Source organism: Xenopus laevis, chromosome 6S (assembly GCF_017654675.1).
Source record: "Xenopus laevis strain J_2021 chromosome 6S, Xenopus_laevis_v10.1, whole genome shotgun sequence".
In the NCBI taxonomy this organism is placed as follows: Eukaryota; Metazoa; Chordata; class Amphibia; order Anura; family Pipidae; genus Xenopus; species Xenopus laevis.
In genome coordinates this window covers 106,145,967-106,166,660 of record NC_054382.1, presented here as the reverse complement: position 1 = coordinate 106,166,660, position 20,694 = coordinate 106,145,967, and the positions used below count along the sequence as shown (strand labels likewise).

Below are 20,694 nucleotides of genomic sequence, written 5' to 3'. Positions count from 1 at the left end.
AAGTCATCAATATAATAATCTTCCATGAAGAAACTATGAAACAGCTGGTGATATGAACTGCACAAAAACCTCTGTGATATTCCCAGTTTGAAGTTATTGATCCAGATATATTCAGCAACAACTAGAGCCTCATAGGTTAGAGATCTCTAAAAGTTAATGGTGAGTAATGTTGGCAGCTAAATTACATACAGTTGACCTTTTATAATCTGTGCTTCACTGCTTGAAAGTCGTGAGATGTAGAAACCAAAACTAGATTTGGATTTATAGACAGCAAACTTGTAATTTGGTTTGTCAGGAACTTGTTTTTGACCTATACACGGTTGTTGTTTTTTAGAAAGTCATTACTGTATTATTGGGATTGTTTTCAAATCCCATTTTAAATCTTTAGGCGGTGTCTGTATTTTGGTTTATCTCATTACTCTAGCTTGAGTTTGTTTTGGGAAGATGCCATTGTTAAAAGTCATGCACCTCTATTGCCAACAGCCAGGGATCAATTCTCATTCCTTCCTCTAACAGATCGCTCATCCTGCAGTTGTATAAAACTGAATGCCAGAAAAATATTAATCTACTTCATGGGTTTGCAGATAAATTGTTGATTGTACGATAAAATGAGATTTTCTTTTCACTTGTTACATTCTTGTAGTAATTAGGGATCCAAGCCAACATTTTATGCAGTCTCAGGAATTCAGAATAATCTAATGTGCAGATGTTTTGCTTACTTAACAGCATGAATGACAACTTTTAACAATGTTAAAAGCTCTTATAGTTGGTATAAGTAATATTTACATTAGAGGAGAGGCTCTCTTTTTTGAGAGAGAGAGGTATAAAATATAGGTTACAAGTCACTTACAACAGATTTTAAGACAAACCCTGTTAACCCATGTTGAAAGGCCAAAATCCTTCCAACAGTTACAGTATACTAATTTTAAAATAAACTAAAACTAAAATAAACTAAAATAAAACTGTCAATAACTTTCTTGTGACTTTAATTTTATTGAAAAAGGGCATATTTTCAGAATAACCCTGAATAGTGATGGGCGAATTTATTCTCCAGGCACAAATTTGCGGCAAATTCCCGCGATTCACCTGGCGGCGAATAAATTTGCAAAACCGCCGCAAAAATGGACGCCGGTGTCAAAAACGAGACGCTGGTGCCGTTTCACGAACTTTTCACCGTTTCGCAAATTTCGCTGGAAATTCATGAATTTTTCGGCGAAATGCCTCAAATTCGCCCATCACTAACCCTGAACTTTGGCCCTGTAAAGAAATGAGGCTTACTGTTAAGAGGATACAGTTTGGGATATTTAGGGATTCATATTGGGCATTCCCTGGTGTAGCCTATGTAGAGCAGGGAGTGAAATGTTACAATGTATAGGGATTAACGCTTGTGTTTACCAACAGTTGAGCCCCATTTTATATTACTGTGCATATATGAAATGTTGACTATTTTCCCAACGATGTTTAGAAAATGTGAACTATGTTTAGCTATGTTCAGATTTAATATGAGAACCACATTTAATTGTTTTGAGCTTTCTATGGCTTATATCTTATATTCCATTGGTGCAATGTTCAACAGAATGTTCTTAGTTCAATATTTAGATCTGTATTACTGTACATATTAGGCTTGCATGATGCCAAATGATCATACAGAATAAAATAAAAAAACAGAGCCAAGTTTAACAAAGGTACAAGCATGGATCCCATATCTGTATTTATATACAACCAGAATAATCCACTGTGGACCATTCAAAAGCCTTGAACATCAGAATGCACCCCACAGGCCAAATGTCTGTAAAGAGAGTCAAATGTGTGAACTTCCATCCAATAAGCTTTATGATATGTACAGGTTACTGGCTTCACTATTCTATGCCCAGGCCATCTCAAAGCATTTGTGAAAATGCCTACAGAAGGACCAAATATAAATCAAAATGTATCCCTCTATCATGCAGTTTATAAGTAGATTCTTTAAAGGAAATAAGTGGGATCGTTCTTTTCTGTCAGATATGTTTTGAGCTTTGAGGTACACACATAACCTCTTGATGTTGCTGTCTGGGAGGTCTATCCATACACATTTCAGTAATTTGAGGCATGTTCTCCTTTCATTTCAGGGAGCAGTTTTACCACAGCATCAGGAATCTATGCAGGAAGTAATTCACTCACAAATTCAACTGGATTTAATAGTTCCCAGCAGGTAAATGTCAAAGAAACAGGACTGTTTCAACTTCAACTGCAAACATACTCTGTTCTGTCTTCTATGTATTCATGTTTTCATCTCATCCTCTCAGCCTTGAGCTGGATTTTGCTCTTCCAACATCTAAGTGTTTCTGCTTGCTGTCTTAGAGACCCAAACACATTTAATTCTGTCAGTGACAGATGAGCTTCAGATGAATGTTTCTATAATTCACTTTGGAGGTACCATGTGTCTGGCATAGCTGCTTATATCCCAATCGTAAATGCATGTAAGCATTGTATCATACGTTTGTGGTATAAATAAGCCTTGAAATCTGGAACAGTTATCTATTTATATGCACCATCAAGCCGAGCCAATGTTTTCCATGTGGAGTAAGATGTTCATGAAAAGTTGCTGAATGGTTAACATGTGTTTGCAGTTATGTTTTGGAATCTTTTCTAAAAAGTAGTGATAAGTTTCATAAAAACATTATATTTTGCTTTTTGTGTGGTAGGAATATCCAGCTTATCCCAGTTTTGGCCAGGGCCAGTATGCACAATATTATAACAGTTCGCCGTATCCTTCACATTATATGACAAGCAGTAACACCAGCCCGACCACTCCCTCAACTACTGCAACCTACCAGCTACAGGATCCCCCATCTGGAATCACCAGCCAAGCTGTTACAGATCACTCAACAGGTAACATCACATTTTAAACCTTCTATACCAGTTGTACCCTACTTTTTTTTACCCGTGAGCCACATTTAAATGTTGAAAGAGTTGGGGAGCAACACAAGCATGAAAAACATCCCAGGGGATGCAAAATTATGTGATTGGAAATTTGGTGGCCTCTATGTGGACTAGACGTCTACAGGGGACTTCAGGTTTTTAGGCAATCAAAACTTGCGTCCAAGCCCAGAGTTCAAAAAGAGCACCTTATTTGAGTCCTAAGGGTTGGTGAGCATCACTTCTGTTTACAATATATTTAAGAACATAGGCCACTCAATAAAACATGCACATATATTATTCAGATGCAACTCCCTGTCCCATAGATATTTTAATATCTAGGAAATATATTATCCAAAAACGCTCTGCCCGCTTGGTTCAGGAAAAGGGTGCAACTTTCCTCAATCAGGTCACCGATATCCTGATATCTATAACTTGATTATATTTTAATATATTTGAAGGCTGAGGGAGAATAAAGTATTTAATATGTTTGCTCTAGGTCTAGTCGAATCCACAGCAACCAATCAGACTGCAGTTGACAAATGTAATAAATAAGGTTGTCAACATGCCATTGGATAATAAAATTGACTGAATTAAATGGCTCTATAGACATAGCTGTCTCTATTGAGATGGCTCTTTAGCAGAGTCACATTTCATGCTGACTGTCTCATGGCTGAAAAGCTGGAAGGGAGCAGGAATACTGAACAGACCAACCTGCTGACATCTTGGGGTTGACACCTTGTAATAGAAAGATGTAATGGTAATTAGGTGTATATTGGTGTGCAGGATTATTCATTTTACTTGAGCAAGATTACGACTTTATCAACCACATATATTCAAACAAAGGTTTTAAGGAAGGAGACAATACCCAATGCTGGACTTCATTCCTATAGAAAGTATATTTCATGAGTTTCCTTCTTTAAAACAAGAAATGTTTCTGTGCATGCTCTCATTCATCTACAAGTAAAAGCTTTAATAGCCCAACAAGGGGATTTTAAATAGGGTTTGGGGATGAGTAGGAGAAATCCTGCCATGAAACATCATTTTTCCTAGCTGTGGGTTTTTGTATTTGCTTCTAATCCATGTTTGCCTTGCCATCATTATATATATATCAGGCTTATCAGACAAACAAAGAAGGGAAGGCACTGCAGAATACCATTCCAAAAATAGATAATGTCTGTCCTTTCACTAGTGTTGTGCAATACATGATTTAACAAGCCCTTAAAGTAGGGAGGCAGGTCAGCGGGAGTAATTTTCTTGTATTATGTGACAGGTTCCTGTTCTCCAGATAGAACATGTCATATGTTAGCTAGGCTTACCGCATAGCCTAAATCAGAGGGGCCCATATTAAAAACACATGTGTAAGGAATGAATGAGGATCAGTGCAGTTTAAATGCAATTACCCAGAAATCAGTGCAACCCTGTGATTTGTATTTGCCAAACATTTCTTTACAATCACGTAGCCTGATTAGTCAAATCAACGGGTGCAAAAAGTAGATAGTTGTTTAGGTATTAGCATGGGTCTATTCAGTTCTCTTATTAAACAGAGCTGTAGCACTTGCTTTCAAGACACACATGAACATGTTTCCTTTTAGCCTGCTAAGATCTGTCATATTTCAGGAAATGGAGCTTGTAAAAGCAAGTTAACACTTGACTTCAAGTCATAAGTAGCAGGACTGCTTTTGAGTTCCCCTCACCATACACTGTGATACTGGCAGCTCTGTCCTGCCCTTGGCCCAACTATTGGCCACAGGTTTTTCATGGATCAATGTAGTCATAAAATTGTCTCCTTTAGGGTCAGGGCACACGCTCAGATTCGGGGAGATTAGTCGACCGGAAACAAATCTCCTCTTCTTCGGGGCTACAATCTCCCCGAACTGACTCCCGCCAGCTAGAATGTAGATCGCAGGCGGGATGGCAATCAGAGGCTGAGCGCTTCTTTTTCCGAAGTCGCCAGAAGTTTCTTCATGAGGCATCAGCAACTACTTTTGATTGTTCCATTGCTGCTAGAATAATGGCAAATATATTGGGGTACTAAATTGGTGTAAACCTGTGTTTATGTTTAATTATTTGGCCTTCAAGTTTATCTCTCTCCCTTTTGTTGGAAGGAATGGACCTAAAAGGGGGCTACAAAGTATTGAGCACACCAGATACCCCATACTTGGTTTCATACATCTCTTATGGGCCTTTTACATTTGTGATGAAACTTTTTGCTTGCTGCTGGCTATGTTTGCAAGGAGCATTTCGTGAACACACTGGATGCTTGTGGTACAGTTGGCTGTGAAAAACTGTACATTCCATAATAAGTAGTCACAAGCCTGTCTATGAAACACGACTCTTGTGGCATGAAAGTTTTCTCATTCCAGTTTTAAAGAGCTTAAAGCAAAACGTATGTTATGGTGGGGAGAGCAGTGTGCATGTCTGCCGGGGAAGACTGCTCCCTGTGTGTTAATGATTAGTTTAGCCACAGGTGCTTTTTAAAGGGACAGTATTCAATTAAAATCAATGGTTTGTCTTCTCGGTGTAATGATAGTTTTATGTAGAAAGTTAAACAATGTCGATTTTTTTTTTTTTACTAGTAGCAGATTTTAAGTAATATGAAGCACAAAGTTTGACACTTTAAAGGAAAACTATACCCCCAAACAATGGGGGTATATAAAAAAATATATTGAATAAAACAGCTCATATGTAAAACCCTGCTTCATGTAAATAAACCATTTTTATAATAACATGCTTTTTTAGTAGTATTTTCCATTGGGTAATCCTATATAGAAAATTGTCATTTTAAGATATAAGGACCGCCCCCCCTGGGGTCCTAAGATTCATGAGGCATACAAACAAACCATACATGAGCCAGTTAATGGGCAAAGTTCTGTTTTTTGCTTTCATACTTCTTCCTGAGAGCTGCCGTGTTTCTGGTCAGGAAATCTCTGAGGGAGCACATAGAATTTTATAATTCTATGTACATTTACACATCTATTTTAAACTGGCTCCAATGTACCATAAATGCTGAGTAATATATTCCAAATTTACTAGTAAAGAAATGTCTTTCAGAGCATAAATAAGCAAGTGATTTTTTTCCTCCTTTTTTAGCCGAATACAGCACTATCCACAGTCCATCAACGCCTATTAAAGATTCAGATTCAGATCGATTGCAGCGCAGTTCAGATGGAAAGTCACGGGGACGAGGCAGGAGAAACAACAACCCTTCCCCACCTCCAGATTCTGACCTTGAAGTATGTCATAAAGCAACGTGATACTTTACATAAACACAATGTTTGTAACAATGTGAGATGCCATTAAAAAATGATTAGAACTGGTTGCACTTTCATAAATAAAAAATGAAGGTACAGTATAATTAATAAGGATTTGATTCTTATTTCAAAATGAATCAGTCCTTAAACATTGCTACAGATGCTTTCGATTTCTTTGAAGCATTTAGGCATTGTGCTTTATAATGAATAACATAGTTTACACATAATATGTAGATATTTATTTATTTTAATCAGAGAGCATAAGGTATTGTGTACAGCGGACATGCATCGTTGCATGTTGCCATTTTGTTTGTGGCTATATCTACTGCATTGGCTGAGACATTCGCCACTAACATAAAAGACACAGAAAATAGGCACATGATAAGGGACACGTGGGTTGCAGTCCATAAATACAAGCATCAGTGCAGCTCCATTTCATACTAGTTGCACAAAGAAGGCATAATCTACAAATAAAATAAGCACCTATTGGGTCATTACTAGGCCCAAAAACCCAAGACATACCCCACGTCTTTGGCTTTGTGCCTTAGGCTTCATTTACCATTTAAAGTGGAAATTCCCATTTTAAAATACTTTCTGGAAGCTGGTGGCATTTATTTGCAGTCATGGCACCAAATGATACCAATCTATACTATTTAAAGCATCAAGCAACCATAGGATTCTTTGAGATTTTAGATATTGGAGAATGGTGCCATTGTTAAAGCATTGCCCTAGTATCTGTGATCTAGTTTTCTTGAAAAGCTTTCATCATCCATGCCATCATACTTTAAAAATTAACTGTGGAATAAAAAGACTTGCTTGCTTTTTTTTTTTTACAGAATCCCTGGTTTTGAGGTTTTATTATTTGTTGTCCAACAATGACTTTTCATAGTCAGATATTCTCTGCATAGCTGTAGATCTAGAGCAGTTTTGAGCTATTCATGTACAGGCTACCTCCAGTTCTCCTAATGTACAACTCCAGGAATTCCTCCAACAGCTCAACTGTTTGTGGTATGCTGTAAGTTTGGAGTATCTGAAGTATGTATGGTAGGAAGGCGCCTGTAGGTTCTCTGGTCAGGATAGTGTGTAAATTTAACAGTCAAGCCCACCTGTTATGGTCACTAATTCTTGCAATATACCTGCTCTGTATTTTCATGGTTATTTAATATGCATTTATGTATTAACAGTCATGGGAGTTATTATTGCCTTGCAGTACATATTAATGTCACTGTTTATTTGCTTTGTGCTCACAGAGAGTTTTCATTTGGGATCTGGATGAGACAATCATTGTTTTCCACTCGTTGTTGACAGGATCCTATGCTAACAAATATGGAAGGGTGAGTGTAATGTAAAAGTCAATGTGCGCAACGTTTGTATTGTGGTTACAGAATTCTGCTACTTAGTGTCGATCGAACAACATTCCAAAGAGTTCCAAAACATTCTAAGTGATAGCAGTGCTTCCTTTTTCTGCCATAAATGTTCATGGACTTCCATGAATCCAAATTGTCTCTGCAAGGCAGAGTGAGAGGCAATGAGGGACTGAAAATGGTAAACATCCGTGCAGACGAAGTCAAGAATATAAGGAATATTTATCAAATGGCTACACTGCAAACCGCCTCTGGTAAACTGTGGTGAACAGTCCGCTTTCCCTTTCATAAATATATCCCATATGTTTTGTGTATGAAGCCTAGTTGAGAGACACTGCATACCAGGCATGTTTATGGAACATTCCTTGCAAGGCCTGGTATTTGGGTACCATTATTTTTCTTTAAAATCACTGAAACTAAATATTATTGTCCAGCACTGTTTCTTAAAGAAGCCTTTGTATTCAAACGTCTTTTAAAAAGTGAGCAGGAACCCATAGTGCAGGCAATATTCATATATGTTCAACACGAGCCAGTGTTATAGGCCTTATATTAAAATGGTGTTCTACATATTCTTTAAGTTAAAAATGTAATTTCTTGATTGACTGTTACAGTACAGCTTCAAGAGGGCTGATAAATTATAAAGTGTGTTCAATTGAACTGTTCTGCATTATATTACAATTATAACTGTTATAATATAAGTCCAGTGCAAACACTTTTTATTGTACTTATTCCCTTTTAGTGCTTGTATGACTGTCTGTGCTCTGCCCAGTGCAAACCTCATGACTGCTGTGTCTGGCAGGTCATTGAGGGTCTTTTGGGTTTGCAGGACCTTTGTCCCTCTGTCCCTTCTGCTAGTTAGTGAGGCTGAGAAAATATAGCCCACTAAGCTTACAAGAGGCGCAAAGGTACTACAGGTATAGGATCCCTTATCTGGAAACCCGATATCCAGAAAGCTCCGAATTACGGAATGACTGTCTCCCATAGACTCCATTTTATCCAAATAATCCAAATTTTTAAAAATGATTTCCTTTTTCTCCGTAATAATAAAACAGTAGCTTGTACTTGATCCAAACTAAGATATCATTAATGCTTATTGGAAGCAAAACCAGCCTATTGGGTTTATTTAATGTTTAAATGAATTTCTAGTAGACTTAAGTCATGAAGACCCAAATTATGGAAAGATCCGTTATCCAGAAACCCGCAGGTCCCGAGCATTCTGGATAACAGGTCCCATACCTGTAGTTTATGCAAACCCAAAAGATCATAAATGTTTTTTTGGGTCATAGCAAAGGGCAGATATCATGTACTTGCCATTAAATTTGGATTTAGAGTATATTATATTTAAAGCTGGTTTAAAGCATCATTCTAAATAGCAAAGTATATTTAATGTAAAAAAAAAACAAGTTTTTTCAGGAGCCTTTGGCCACAAAGCGAGATTCTCTTACAGTTGGTTTCATATCACTTTTCTTGGTATATTTTCTCAGCAATTATTCATAGGGTCGGAGCAGCGAATGTAGTCAGCAGTTTTGCAGTTGGTTATGTGGGGTTTTACATAGTGATGTGCCATGAAGATGTATTTTTGTTTAAATGTTCTTGTTTAAAAAATTCGTCAGACACTTGAATATTTAGCTGAGTAAAAAGTTAACCATTACATTTTATCATGCTTGGCAGCAGCGCTACTAGAATGGACAGTGTTAGATGCCCCCCTCCCCAAATCTTAACAGAATGTAACATAATGTATCAGCTTGGAGGTGATATTTTCTACATTGATTTTCCTATTGGATATGCCAGCGATAATTATCAATCTAAAAATGATTTCCACTATCCCTCCCTACTATACTTTGTTTTTACCATCAAATACCTGCTCTATACTAAGGTGTGGGAAAATGGCAGAAATAACTGTATAAATATATATTTTATTTATACTACAAATATATTCATAACATATATAATGTTTACATATATTTCGAAACCATGCTACTTTTTGCATGCAATATCTATCTGTAGTAACATTTATTCTCAGTTCTAAATATTTGTAAGTTTTTGTTGTATACGTTCAGTTTTCAATATAAATATTTGGGTTTTTACAAACTGGTCGGAAAATAATATTTATTTATGGATGTAACAGCAAGCTTTGACTGCCTTCAGATTTTCAAGAAGGTTTTTAATAAATGTTAAGGCACTTTGTTCATTTCTGGTGCTGCTAACAAAATGGGGAGTTTAGGTTTGTATTTGTGTTATTTATAGGTTTGTATGAAATATATTCAGCTGGTGCAAAAGCATAGCCTCGTGCACAGTGATGATTTTATTTCATCTTAGAATAGAGGATAGATTATCTGCATTAAATACTAACCACCCTTCTCAAATCATTTTCAAAATGTTTTTGCTTTCAGTAGGGCACAATTTGCATCCTTAATATTTATACATTTTTATTTATTATGAATCATCAAAGGGAACTATCATAAAAACAAAACATTTAATTTCAGCATCATTTGATGTAAATAAGAAATATGTTAAATATAATCAATAAAACACTGCTAAGATAACCAACATCTTCTCTATCACCTTCCAAGCAGTCTCTGTCTCAACATACAGGCATAGAGTTGGCGCCAGTGAATTATAATGGACAGTTAAAGCAAATACGTCATCTAGGCAAAGGGAGCAAAGGCCAATGATATATTTGATCTAATTGTCTTTTTTAACATAGTAACATAGTAAGTTATGTTGAAAAAAGACACATGTCCATCAAATTCAACCTTTTAACTCGATGTATAAACTGCCTAACTGCTAGTTTATCCAGCAGAAGGCAAAAACAACAAATTGAAGCCTCTTCAATTTGCATTAGAAGTGAAACAATTCCTTCCTGACTCCAAGATGACAATCGGACTAGTCCCTGTACTCCTGTAGATAGATTGCTGAAGGGGAGAGTGAAAAGTAATTTGATTATTTCAGAAACGGTACAGATTTTATAATGAATTATATTTAAAGGGGAATGTATAAAGAATTGTCATGTTTATTTTTTTAAAAAGTGTTTATAATAAAAACTAGAAAATGAAACATCAAAATGATTTTACCTAAAATGTGCCAAAATGTTACAGAAGTCTAAGGGACATGATTCCATAGATTAAAAGGAAATCTTGATAGTGTGTCTCTGTTCACAGGAATTAGTCCCCCACCCGCTAAGCTCACAGTGTAATGCAACCCTCTTCCTCATCTTCCTGCACCATTGTGTTGGATTCTGCTTTCCATAGAATCTGTGCCATTTGGGACTTTAATTGATAGAATCTTTAATTTTGCAATAGTACAAGGTGAGTGAGGGTTTGTATTACACTGTGAGTTCAGGGTGTATTGGGAAATGGCTCATAGTTGCATAGTTAAGTTGGGTTGAAAAAAGAAAAAAGTTCATCAAGTTCAGCCCCTCCAAATGAAACCCATACATACATACACACACTTACACGTACCCATCTACACTTACATAAACTACATATACCAATATCTATATTAATTGTAAAGTTTAGTATCACAATAGCCTTGGATATCATGCCTGTCAAAGAAATCATCCAATCCCCTCTTAAAGGTATTAATAGAATCAGCATCACAACAACATCCGGAAGTGCACTCCACAACCTCACTGTGAAGAATTACCTATGTAGATTCATTAGAGTATCACAGTTTCCATTTAATCCGGGAAATCAGGTGTATCTGTTTTAAAAAGTAATACATTTATATTTGTATCTGGAAGTTCAGATAGTGTTTATGTACCATTTATACATTATTTAAGGGAGAAAAGGAAGGCATATTTTCTCTTAATAGGGTATATGATTACAGTATCATTTTACCAGTTTTTAGCTCTCCTTGCTTTTTATTTATTTGTTATTATTTATTTATTATTGCCATAAATATCTTTCCAGATGATAGTATCCATTTAAGTAGTAAAACGAAAAACAGAGAATGGAAGGGTTGCCTATTTTTGTTCATTGGTCAGCAGGTCCTGGTGGCTCTTATCTGGTTTTTTTGAAATCTATACTAGGCATCCACCACCTTTTCAGCAAAGCACATTCCCTTTCTGAGTTTGTTATCACTTTTCTCCAAAATATGTGGCCCTTTTGGGTTGGCCAATATATTGGGCACACCGATGGACCTGCCCAACCAATATTTGGGAAAAGAATGTCCAGAGGGCAATCAGAAAGGTATGAAAATAGGAGAGGAGAGTTAATGCAGTTCTCATCCAACATATGATCGAATTGTTGGTTTTGTGAATGGGTGATCAAATCAGGCTTTGATCCACTCATTTGGCAAGGTTGATAAATATGCTTATCTGTCAATGTATGGCCATCTTAAATCTTGCCATAGAATGAAATTTCTGGGTTGGCAATGTGGTCCTTTAAGACAGTAAAAGGCAGTGATGGGCATCTGGAGTTCCTCTGGATGTTAAATTCAACTTCCTCTACTGTGATATTTGTAGTCTGAAGGGCTAGTGGTAACCTATACTATCAAACCAGGGCATAAGAATGAAATCCATCTCAATGACTCTTAGGGGATATAACATTCTATTGTAAGAAAAGATTGCTTGGTTTGATATCCAATGATAAAATTGCTTGATAGATGAAATCAGGGGCTGAACCATCACAGAACCCAAAGTACAGTATACACTTGCAGCAAGCCTTATTGAGTGGATCCAGAATATCTGAAAAGTATATACAGATTAGCATCTGAATAATCCTGTTAAATGAAACGCATATCAGCAGTATAATCGGTACCAATCCCATGATTCTATTCTATATATAGAGTTTATTATTCTATATTTATAAACACTTACAGGCAGAAGCTGAGTGTTAGAAATAAGTTGTTGTACACCCGAGGTGAGATGTAGCTAAATGCTTCTCTGCACCCAATGAAATTGCTGAGACAAAACTTTTAGCAGCATATGGTAAAGTACAGGAGGGGGAGGGGTGAGAACCAAAGACCAATGGGCTTTTAACCATATGTCTCTAAAACAGAGTTTTTAGTCACCTTCCCTAAGTTAATTATAAAGTTAATGCCTGTTATTATTATATGCTTTTCTTAATAGTCAGTTTCTCAGCTTTTTTGAACGTTTTCTTAACACTTTATAAAATTGATATTTGTTTTAAAGTGCTATTTTCTTGTATTCCAAGAAAGGTTTTTGGCACATGGCTTCGATAAGGAATGCATTAAGTTTTCACTGGAGCTGTATTTAAAGCCATTTTTTTGGCTGAAAAAAAAAATACATATTTTTCTCTCTTCCTTTCTATTTGCCTGTTTCTGGAAGAACAGGTGGGGCATCTTTAAATCCGTTCTTAGCTAATGATTGTCTGAAGCTCTGGAATGAATAAGACAAAGGTCAATTATCCGCCCAATAATCATGTGTGCTGCTGTTGCTAAAAGGGGGGTGGAGATAGCTGGAGGACTCTCTTATCTCATTAGACAGTACTTATTTTGCCTAATGCACCAGCAATCTTCAAATTAGTGGTAATTGCTACTGTTGTGCGGAGAAAGAGTGAGTGCAGTCTATTCACATTGATCTTGATGATACCTGGTTCCTTCAGACAATGGTAAAATAAAAGGCAGAATATATGACCCTAATGGCAAGCAGTTATTGCCATGGTATTTGTTTTTGTTCTTTAAAAGCAAAGTATCTTTCAAATCACTATTATTATTTATTTTTAACATTTAAAACATTTAAAAAAAACACATATTTTTTAAATATTAAAACATATTTTTAGTTTTTTTATGCTTAGCAGAGCATAAAGACAAATGCTGTATAGAATTTATACCATAAATGTGGGGGCAGCTTTTCACTAGAGCACATTGAAATTTGCTTAAGTCAATTTTCCAAGTCATGTGCCCATACTCATTATAATTAACACTTATTAAGACCCACTCATCTTGCTGCACATCATTTCTGTGCACATGGCCAAAAAAAGGTACATTGGGTTCAAGATTACACGGAAAATGAACACAGGCACCCTAAAACCCTCTTTCTAAAAGAAATTGGTGTTATGATATCAAGGAAATTCCTTGTAAAACTAAAACTGTTTTGTTTAGTAATGGCTGCTGTAGAAATTGAACACGGGTCATGCTGTTAAGTTATTAATTTATATATTAATGATTCAATTATATATGCTTAACTTCAAATATGACTGGACCAAAAAGGTGAAGAGTTGGTTGTGTTCTGGTTATTGTTGTTCTCTGAAACAAAAGGTTTGAAACATGTTCTCCAAGCACAGAGATCATGGTTGTAGGACTCACCGTCAGTAGGAATCTCTCAAGAAATCACAAGGTTCTGAGAGAAGGGGCAGTAGGCCATGATGTATAGACCAAGGGTGTAATTAGAAACCAGTGGGCTCACGTGCATAAATTGCAGCTGTGCTTTCCCACACCTTGTCCTATGCAAATTCCTGTCTTCCATAATAACGGTAGAAAGGGGACATAACTGAGAAACTAAGAAGTAAAACATTTTGTATACGGATACATTTTTTTTTTTTTTCATCCACAAGTCCTTCTGATTAGAATTCCAAATATTAGGGGAAAGAACTGTTATTTTGAGATTTTTTCTATAACTAGTGGTAGACGCCCCACAAGACTGCTGTGTTGATCCTTTCTGATTAACAGAAATAAGATTTTCTTTAACAGCTTCACCTCTCATTCTGATGTTAAAAAACAGCTGCTTCTCAGTTGTGCTGTGATGGTAGAAATATGCTGGCACTCCATTTAGAGAAGTGACAGTTTGAGACAGGTGGACAAGCAGTGAAGCTGTGGTCTAATAGTCACTCACACTTGTGTACAGAGACTTCAGAGAAAAAGAATGATTAGAAAAATGTGCTGTTACCCTTAGTTTTGAAAACAATGATGAAGGTTTTCGGAAACCAATTCAAGATTCACTTTAACCATATGTAGATTTAGAAAATATTTTGTATTATTTGTTATTTCAAAAACCTGAATTTTTGCAGGTTAGATTAACTAAATTTTACATTTCTGATGGAGAGTTTGTTATAAATAAATTGTATATTTTACATTTGTGCAGATATATTACATTTTTAAAAACAATTGAATAATGTGGGAGTTTATATTTGGGCTCAGCACAAGTGGTACAAATTTTTTATGATAGTTGAAAATAGGTTTTTCATTCTTAAAGCAACAGCAATACCAAAAAAATTAAATTGTTTTAAAGGAATGACAATATAATGTACTGATGCCCTGCAATGGTAAGGGTAAGGGCACATGGGCAGATTCGGGGAGATTAGTCGTCCCAGCGACAAATCTCCTCTTCTTTGGGGCGACAATCTCCTCGAACTGCCCTTTCCGCCGGCTAGAATCGACAGCTGGATGGCACTCACGGAAGTCGCCCGAAGTTCTTCGTGAGGCAACTTCCGGTGACTTTGGAAAGGTAGCGTCGCGAGTGCCATTTTTCATTATAGCCAGCGGGAAGGTAGGGGAAGGCATTTTGGGGAGATTGTCGCCCCGAAGAAGGTGATTAATCCCCCCGAATGTGCCTGTGTGGCCTTACCCTAAAACTGGTGTATTTGCTTCAGAAACACAACTACAGTTTATATAAACAAGCTGCTGTGTAGCCATGGGGGCAGTCATTCAAGCACAGGATACACAGTAGATAACAGACAAGTTCTGAAGAATCCCATTGTATACTACAGAGCTTATCTGTTATCTGGTGTGTTTCTTGTGCCTTTTCTAATTTTTCCCAGCTTGAAAGGCTGCCCTCATGGCTACACAGCAGTTTGTTTTTATAAACTATAGTAGTGATTCTAAAGCAAACACAACAGTTTAATCAGTGCAGGGCAACAGTACATTATATTGTCATTCCTTTAAAACAATTAAATTTTTTGGTGTTACCGTTCCATAAAGTGTATTTTAGGGGTGTTATACTGTATCTGTTCTTATCTTTAAAAAAGAAAACAGCAATACATTTTAACCGGGCTATTTTTCAGTAATTCTAAACTGCATGTAATACAGAGACAAAACATTACATTTTAAGTTTTTAAACATTTGCTACTTTTTCTGCTGCTTGACAAAAGGGACAAGTTGCTTCTATTTTCATTGTGCATCTTTATCCACACAGACATGGTCAACTTGCAACCCTCAAACTTCCAGAAAATATTATTTTAGAGCTGCTAAAGGGCTGCAAGTTAAACACCTCAATACAGGTTTGCATCTCATAACAACATAAACTGCCCTTCAAATCATGGCTTGATTTTTTTCTTGTTTTCATACTAAAATTATCATATTGGTTGGTACAGTAATTTGCATATGTTATTTTAGCATAATTGCTAGTAAGAACAAGTACAAATCAGTCTTCCTGAAGTCAGCCTGCCCATCCCAGCAAAGTCCTCAGCACGTTTGAGATGTGTAGCAGCTTTCAGCCATAATTGCATTTTATACTAAATTCTCTTTTGCAAACTCAAACCTAAAAATTATTAGGGCTAGAAAAGAATTCTTTACAAATACATTAAAGCGTTAAACCATTTTATGCACTTCTGCTGTACAACATAGAGATTTTGCTCTTTTGTCCGTTTTGCCTATTTTTTTGAAAGTGGTGGAGGGGGAACTTTTTGGTCACTTTTCTGATTCTACCTTTCCCCAATAAAGTCAACTTCACCTCTACAATATTAACACATATTGCAATAATATGGGGAAAATGGACTCCAGCACTTGAATATATTAAAATTCAGCATTGTAACTACACTAGACTTATTATGCTTAATTGGTGACTAGTTGGGGGCTGTATGGTGGCTCAGTGTTTAGCACTTCAGCTTTGTAGCACTAGGGTCCTAGATCCACTAATCCAGCACTGCAGTAGGTACTGGCCCTCTGCCTGTCCTCCTCAAATAAAATACATTTTTGTGCATGCGCTAATTGCAATGGGGTATCCGCCATTTGGCTCAGTACTGCTGCTGGATTACTACCTAGCAGCAATTTAGAGGGTGATTTTTTAAAGAGTGTTTATTGATATAGGCACCCTAAAGCTGCTGCCCCAGGAAGCCTATATAGAAAGGTCTTAGATCCTGTTTCAATTTCGGCTTTGGCACTGTCTGTGGGGAGTTTGTATCTTTTTCTAATGTCTGGGTGTATTTGCCGCACATTCCAAAAACATGCTGCCATGTATATTGGCCGCTGATGAAATTAACCCGTGTGTGTAAATTCATGGGAAACCCAGACTTCAAACTTATACTGTCACTGCACATTGTCCTATTTGTACTGTTTCCACATAAACTTTTTTTTAATAGATTTACTTTAATAAATATACCCCCAAATAAATATAGCAAAAGGGACTGACACTACACAACAATATTTTTTGCTAACATGGTAAAGGATGTTTTGTAAAAGAAAAAGAGGTTTACAGTAATTTTTTTATTAGTATGTATTCCTCAAGTTAAAATGGGTGGCTACAGTATTATCATAATTACATGTGGCAAGAGCTTTTGCTCTTATATATGCTTCAAATGTAAATTCTTTAAAAGCAAATGCAAAACAGTGGATCCTAGAAATTCAGCAAATTCGCTAAAATATTTCCTTTAAAATAAAAGAGGTATTTATTTGTAGTTTTTTTTATCTTAAACACTGCCAAATGCATAATCCAACATGTATAAGTAGAGCTCAGAGTGTATGTTCAATGTATAACAACCCTGAAAGCATTATACAAATGAAAACATGACAAACATCTGCATTAAATTTGGAAACCACAACTTTGGACACTGGGTTTTTATTTTATTAGCTGAGCAAGGAGCTAGTTGATACGGCAATTTCTTCCGAGAACATAAAGTGTGTTATACGTTAATCGCAAACAAAAGACCTTACTCTATGTGGGTGGCCTTGGCCAAATAATGGTGGCAATTCTTTACAGCTTTTTTTTAGTCCTTTGATTAAGTTGGAATATCCATAACCTATAAAATAAATTTGATTAAGGGAGTGCAATTTTGGCTTCTCTTAAATTTACTGGATATAAGGGTGTACATATTTAGTGATGTTTTATGTGCTAGAGAACACTTAGATTCTATTGATGTCAAATAACTTATTCTTGTTCCATGCAGCAAATTAAAAAGGTTTATAGTTCTTTCCTAATTCTCATAACAAATTTAGTCGGAGAATCATTGTTAGCGTTGTTTAAGTAATCGCATATTACCTTTGATTGTCCCACTTCTTTATTATGGCATATGACATAAATTCAGTAGAAGGGCACCTGATGTTTCACTTACCTGCAACCACAACAGTGAGTGCCACCAAAGGCAAACTTGCAGCATTTCCTCAGTGATACATCTGCATAAGTGAACACCAACTGACTTTGTGCATTGCCATTTGTATGCAATACTGAACACAGGGTCACGCGAGTGAAAAAGGCACCATAATTGGGTGCCGCTATGCACAAGTTGCACTCACCACCAAACAATTTTAAATCATTAAGGGGTGCAGTCAGGGCATGACCACAAAATCCATGCAGCTAAAGACAAGAGATCATCTGTGCTTACTATTTTCAATATATAAGGCACTCCAAGTCTCTCACGGGTCATTAGTGACAAAAACAATGCCTCGCCTACTGGCACGTCCATTGAACTTAAGAGATGTTAAAGGGATACTGTCATGGGAAAAAATTTATTTTTCGAAATGAATCAGTTAATAGTGCTGCTCCAGCAGAATTCTGCACTGAAATCCATTTCTCAAAAGAACAAACAGATTTTTTTATATTCAATTTTAAAATCTGACATGGGGCTAGACATTTTGTCAATTTCCCAGCTGCCCCCAGTCATGTGACTTGTGCCTGCACTTTAGGAGAGAAATGCTCTCTGGCAGGCTGCTGTTTTTCTTTCTCAATGTAACTGAATGTGTCTCAGTGGGACATGGGTTTTTACTATTGAGTGTTGTTCTGAGATCTACCAGGCAGCTGTTATCTTGTGTTAGGGAGCTGTTATCTGGTTTCCTTCCCATTGTTCTTTTGTTTGGCTGCTGGGGGGAAAAGGGAGGGTGTGATATCACTCCAACTTGCAGTACAGCAGTAAAGAGTGACTGAAGTTTATCAGAGCACAAGTCACATGACTTGGGGCAGCTGGGAAATTGACAATATGTCTAGCGCCGTGTCAGATTTCAAAATTGAATATAAAAAAATCTGTTTGCTCTTTTGAGAAATGGATTTCAGTGCAGAATTCTGCTGGAGCAGCACTATTAACTGAAGCATTTTGGGGAAAGTATCCCTTTAAGTTGCGGCCAGTCTGCTGTCAGGCATATTCTGGCAGTTCTAGTGAAATAATGAAAACACTTTCATACTTAAATTAGCTGCTGGTTGTTTCTGATCCAAAAGAATCTCAGCAAGAAGAAATAAACATCCGTATATAATAAATAAATACAATAAATATCCGTAGTCTGTTATGTTGTCATTCATGAATATCAGTATGCAGAGTGGGCTTGACCAGTTAGTTCTAAACTTATGTTGACATTTTTCTTCTTTCAAGGATCCACCTACTTCAGTGTCGCTTGGACTTCGCATGGAGGAAATGATATTCAATTTGGCCGACACACATTTGTTCTTCAACGACTTAGAGGTAGGTGCCACATGATAAATTAACAGGCACAAATGTTATTTTTCTGCGTTTTTGTTCCTGAGTGTTACTTTACATCTATAAAAAAAATGCTAAACAAAATTTTGTCTCTGCATGCTGAAACTTCTAATATCAGGAATAAGTTATGGCAGCCCTACTGCCCTGCTTATTAACATCATTAAACATGGAGCTGCAGCCTGAAAAATAAACTATTGCTACTTTAGAACTTCCATTTACTCCTGAGTATATATATCTATAAAACATTTGTTGTAATTCATTCCAGTCTACTTCAGCCTCCGTATCAAGCTGTGCTTATTGACAAATAGTTGCGTGGCACTACTCAGTCTTCTGCGACATTAAGAGGGCATGCAAATGCAGTACACGGATTATTAAATCGGACCAGATACTATAAAGCACTGTGGGTAGATCATAAGGCTAGAAGCACCAGATTCACATGGTAGTATTCAGCTTCAGGAAAAGCTATGGGTGCTAAAAAGCCACAAATCTCAAGGGTTCCTCAAAGGCAGCTTCCTACCAGTTGTCATATGGCTTTAAGAATACTTAAAGCCAGTGAAGTAGGGGTCCCCTTTGTGTTTATAGCATAAAGATCACCACAATCTTCTACGTTAAAAAAATATATGACATAATATGACTGATACATAACTTCTCCAATCTTCTGCAAGGTTTGGGGGTCCTTGAAGATTTTGTGTAGCAGTCCAGTAAGCAAGTTGTGGTCTTATCACTTATTTGGCAACTGTCTGTCTATTCTTATGGCACATGAGACGTTTCAGGCTTTACAGATTTTTGCTATATTCACTTCTGTGTATATAGTTAGCATCTTTTTATACACCATATTTTGAAGCTGTATGTTGATCTATGTTGTTCTTCTAGAAAAATTGCAAAGACTGGAGAACTGCGCCTGCAGTTGCCTTTAAAGGGATACTGTCATGGGAAAAAAAATGTTTCCATAATGAATCAGTTAATAGTGCTGCTCCAGCAGAATTCTGCACTGAAATCCAATTCTCAAAAGAGCAAACAGATTTTTTTATATTTCATTTTGAAATCTTACATTGGGCTAGACATATTGTCAATTTCCCAGCTGCCCCAAGTCATGTGACTTGTGCTCTGATAAACTTCAATCACTCTTTACTGCTGTACTGCAAGTTAGAGTAATTTAACCCCCCTCCCTTTTTCCCCCCAGCAGCCAAACAAAAGAACAATGGGAAGGTAACCAGATAGCAGCCTAACACAAGATAACAGCTGCCTGGTAGATCTAAGAACAACACTCAATAGTAAAAACCCATGTCCCACTGAGACACATTCAGTTACATTGAGAAGGAAAAACAGCAGCCTGCCAGAAAGCATTTCTCTCCTAAAGTGCAGGCACAAGTCACATGACTGGGGGCAGCTGGGAAATTGACAAAATGTCTAGCCCCATGTCAGATTTTAAAATTGAATATAAAAAAATCTGTTTGCTCTTTTGAGAAATGGATTTCAGTGCAGAATTCTGCTGGAGTAGCACTATTAACTGATGCGTTTTGAAAAAAACATGTTTTCCGATGACAGTATCCCTTTAAGATACAGTACCAGTTCAAGTTTTAAAGATGAATACAG

At 36.6% G+C, this 20,694-nt stretch overlaps 1 protein-coding gene across 6 annotated transcripts in view; it reads left to right on the top strand.

Moving 5' to 3' along the window:
- The window catches only part of eya1.S (EYA transcriptional coactivator and phosphatase 1 S homeolog), a 78,884-nt gene that overhangs the window by 34,488 nt on the left and 23,702 nt on the right, over positions 1 to 20,694 (top strand). For all 6 annotated transcript variants that reach the window (XM_018223796.2, XM_018223792.2, XM_018223795.2 and 3 more), the window contains 5 exons: positions 2,109 to 2,191; positions 2,685 to 2,871; positions 5,992 to 6,134; positions 7,403 to 7,486; positions 18,994 to 19,083. In XM_018223796.2, the coding sequence (XP_018079285.1) occupies positions 2,109 to 2,191; positions 2,685 to 2,871; positions 5,992 to 6,134; positions 7,403 to 7,486; positions 18,994 to 19,083 (587 nt within the window). The remainder of the gene's footprint in view (positions 1 to 2,108; positions 2,192 to 2,684; positions 2,872 to 5,991; positions 6,135 to 7,402; positions 7,487 to 18,993; positions 19,084 to 20,694) is intronic.